The sequence below is a fragment of the Myotis davidii genome, unplaced genomic scaffold, assembly GCF_000327345.1.
Source record: "Myotis davidii unplaced genomic scaffold, ASM32734v1 scaffold580, whole genome shotgun sequence".
Taxonomy (NCBI): Eukaryota; Metazoa; Chordata; class Mammalia; order Chiroptera; family Vespertilionidae; genus Myotis; species Myotis davidii.
The window spans coordinates 2870759-2874292 of NW_006293313.1; the positions used below are offsets into that span (position 1 = coordinate 2870759).

Consider the following 3534-nt stretch of genomic DNA (forward strand, 5'->3'; position numbering starts at 1 on the left):
GGAAAAGAAGAGATAGGAACAATAATGAATAGAGAGAATCATTGGTCAGCTGCCTCTGCACGCCCCCCTACTGGGGATGGAGCCTGCATCCCAGGGAGGCTCTTGACCTGGAATCTAACGGAGACCTCCTGGTTCATAGGTAGACGCTCAACCACGGAGCCACACCAGCTGGGCCTGAAAATTTGTATGTTTAACAAGTTCCCAGGTGATGTCGATGCTGGTTTGAGGACCATTGGTTTTAGGTGATGTGTGTGTGTGTGTGTGTGTGTGAGAGAGAGAGAAAGAGAGAGAGAGAGAGGTCTATCAGATGTATCTTCCACACCCACACCTGTTAATGGTAGTGTGTAGTAGGTGCGCAACCAGTACTAATTGTGTTCTACCCCTCTTTCCTCACCTTCTCCATCCTGTTCCTGCTCCCCACACAGTGGTCGCCCCCCAGGGCCTGCAGCTGCTCAAGAGCACGGAGGAGTCCCTGCTGGTGAGCTGGGAGCCCTCCAGCGAGGTGGACCACTACCTCCTCAGCTACCACCCCCTGGGCAGGGAGCCCTCCCGGAAACAGATACAGGTGCCCAAGGAGCAAAACAGCTACGACATCCTTGGTTTGCTGCCTGGGACCAAGTACATCGTCACCCTGCACAACGTGAAGAAAGGGGTCCCCAGCAGCCCCCAGCACCTGCTGGCCACCACAGGTGAGGGAGCAGCCCGGTGCCCAGGTTGCCCAGGAGAGGTGCCATTTCGAACATTTTCCTGCATTGGTCCCCACCAGTCCCCTTCCATGCTGTCCCCTGATTTGGGGCTGAAACACAGCTACTGCAGTCCTAGCTTCCGGAGGAAGTCTCAGTTCTGGCTCCCTGCTTTCTGCTCACCAAATATTGGGTCCTCCTGGCTGGTGACAGAGCCTGCTGAATTGTGGGACCCAAGGGGTCTTCTCCCCCTGATTGCCCTGCACCCACACACAAGCAGCCACACACCTGCATCCCCAGGTCCTCACTGAGCCTCTGAGGCCACTCAGCAGGTTGAAGTTGGGACAAGTGAGGATCTTCTGAGCCACCTGTGAGATTTCTCTCAGTAGGAAAGAAGGGGAAGAAATAGGTCACTGAAGAAAGTGTAATGAAAAGGTTATTTGCAGAGGTGTAGGCGGGGTTTGGATGATCTAACACCCTAGGGCCAGCATCAGTGGGGATCCACCCCAGGCTGAAGGGGCAGGAGGTGGGAGTTGGTACTGGGACCCAGAGAGCTGGAAGAGGCTGTCCAACCTCTCTAAAGGGAGGCAGGCCGTCCACTGTGTCCCCCGGAAGGGAGTGAAGGAGACCTTTCTTGCCCTCTGATCTTCTGGTGACTCTCACTGGTGGAACCCAACCAGAAGCCAGGGGGCAAGGGAACCTGGCTAACACAGGTCATAGAGGTCGTAATCTGGGATACAGAGCAGGATGGGGGTTGTCTGGAGGGACAAGCGGAGTCTCCAGGACATCACTGAACACTACGAAAATGTTTGCAAGGACCAGCATCGCTACTTACTCTTCAGAAATTCTCATGAAAGGACTTAAAGCTGCTTAGACATTGAAGGGCTTGGAGAAACCTTGTTGTTTGAGTGGTTATGATTCATTCCTTCACTCCTGTTGTTTGAGTGGTTATGATTCATTCCTTCACTCCACATATTTTATTGAACATCTACTATGTGCCAGGCACTGTTCTAGATGCTGATAAAAATGAGCTGCCTCCAGCCTTTCCTAAACTCCTGGGGAGAGATCCCGGGAGACCCAGATGGATGGGCCTTTGGCACACTGTGTCTTTGCAGAACATCTGGCTGCCTGTCCTCTTTGGTGGTGGGGCAGGGGTGGCTCAGTGCTGCAAAGGGCCGTGAGGGACTTGTCATCCTGGGAGCACAATGTGTGAATGCCTTTGTCAACACCCTCCAGCCAGTGACCCCTCTTGGAACATCCCTGTAGTTGAACAAGTTGCATTTATCAACTGTTGCAGCAGGGGGAGAACGCACACATTGGGGGACGGTGGGCATCTTAGTTGGAGAGTGTCAGAGAGACTGGTATAGAATGTGGGCTGTGTTCGGTGGTTTGGAAGGATTCGGGGAAGCATGCTGTCAGGAAGTGGGATGATTCTATGATTGGCATCTTGGTGATTCTTACCTAGAAAGGGGTAACCCAGAGGGAGGTTAAAGCTGTGATTGCCACAGAAGCAGCAGTCACTTAGGAGAGAGGTTTGTTTGGTCTTTTTGTGGTTTGGACATTGTTCACGGTTTTGCCTGTGTTCAGACATGCTCACGAATGGTCTTGTTTTGGTCTTGACCTGTCATGGCCGCAGAGTGGCTTGTCCGATATTGACGTTAGGTTCAGTGGGAGAACACAAGGCCTACGTGGGCGAGCCAGGCCGGCTCCCAGCTCTCAGCTGCTCTTCCCTCCTCCCCGCTCTGTCACTGCCTCTGCCTTCAGACAGAACAGTGCCCAAAGCCCCGAAGACAGACATCTGTTCTGATGTCTTAGCAGCCCCTCTTGGCTCCTTGCTCTGGGGACTTGTAAAATGTGACTGGGAAGCTTGTCTTTCTGTCTAATCTGATTCAAGTTCAACCCATTCTCATTTGCTCCTCAGGGGAGCCTCAGCCAAGAGATGCTCACCCCTAAGAATCGTGCACATTGTCATCACATCCCTGCTGTTTCGTTTGTGAGCTGCAGGACCTTCACCACTCCCGCCCTGCTCCTCCGAGGGACTGCCTGGGGAGGGAGAGCCTGCAGGCTAGGCGGGCAGGTGGGAGCGGGGGTGGGGGTGCCTCAGAGGGAAGGCTCTGGAGGCTCTTTGTCTCTAACGCAGTGAACACAAGTATTCAGAGCCGAGGGGCCTTGAGACCACTGAGCGAACTGCCCACTCACAGATTCTCTTTCCCACGTCCTTGATGGGGCAGTCAGCTGGGGTGGGAGCACCACCAAGGCAGGGAAGGTGGGGTTGGGTCTGAGAAGGGGGGCAAGGCTGAGAGTCTGGGGACTTGTCTCCCAGGCAGGCTCATCAGCTTGGGGTCTGGCGATTAGAATTCAAAGTGCCCCTAAGACCCCAACCCCTCTTCACCACTACCCACAGTTCTTCCCTTAGAGCCACTTCAGCAATCCATTCTTTTGTGTTAATCATTAAATTCTTTTCTTTTCTGAATGGAGGGGTAAAGATCTAGCCATTCACACTTTCCTATGAATATGTACAATGCCCACCCCTGCCCCTGCTCTGTCACAGGATGGACAGGGTGGGCAGCCAAGGATACCAGGGACTTGGTGGAGGTGCTAAAGTTTGGTCAAAGGTGCAGGAAGGTACTCAGAAGGACCAAGTTAAAGTTCGCCTACTTTATAGTTTTGCCTCAGGTTAATCTTCCAGGAGCATTTGGGAGACTGAGGAAGGAAGGGGTTGTGGTATCAGTGTTACACTCCAGAACATTCGAAATGTGTCCCGAACTTACGTGTGTGTGTGTGTGGGGGGGGGAGGGCTGGGCCTCTGATCCACGGCTAGTCATGGGGGGCAGGGGCTCTGCAGCTAGAG

General features: G+C 53.6%; 1 protein-coding gene across 1 annotated transcript in view; it reads left to right on the plus strand.

Moving 5' to 3' along the window:
• The window catches only part of TNN (tenascin N), a 32844-nt gene that overhangs the window by 3335 nt on the left and 25975 nt on the right, over positions 1-3534 (plus strand). Inside the window, exon 4 of the mRNA XM_015566071.1 lies at positions 426-689. Coding sequence (XP_015421557.1) covers positions 426-689 — 264 coding nt within the window. The remainder of the gene's footprint in view (positions 1-425; positions 690-3534) is intronic.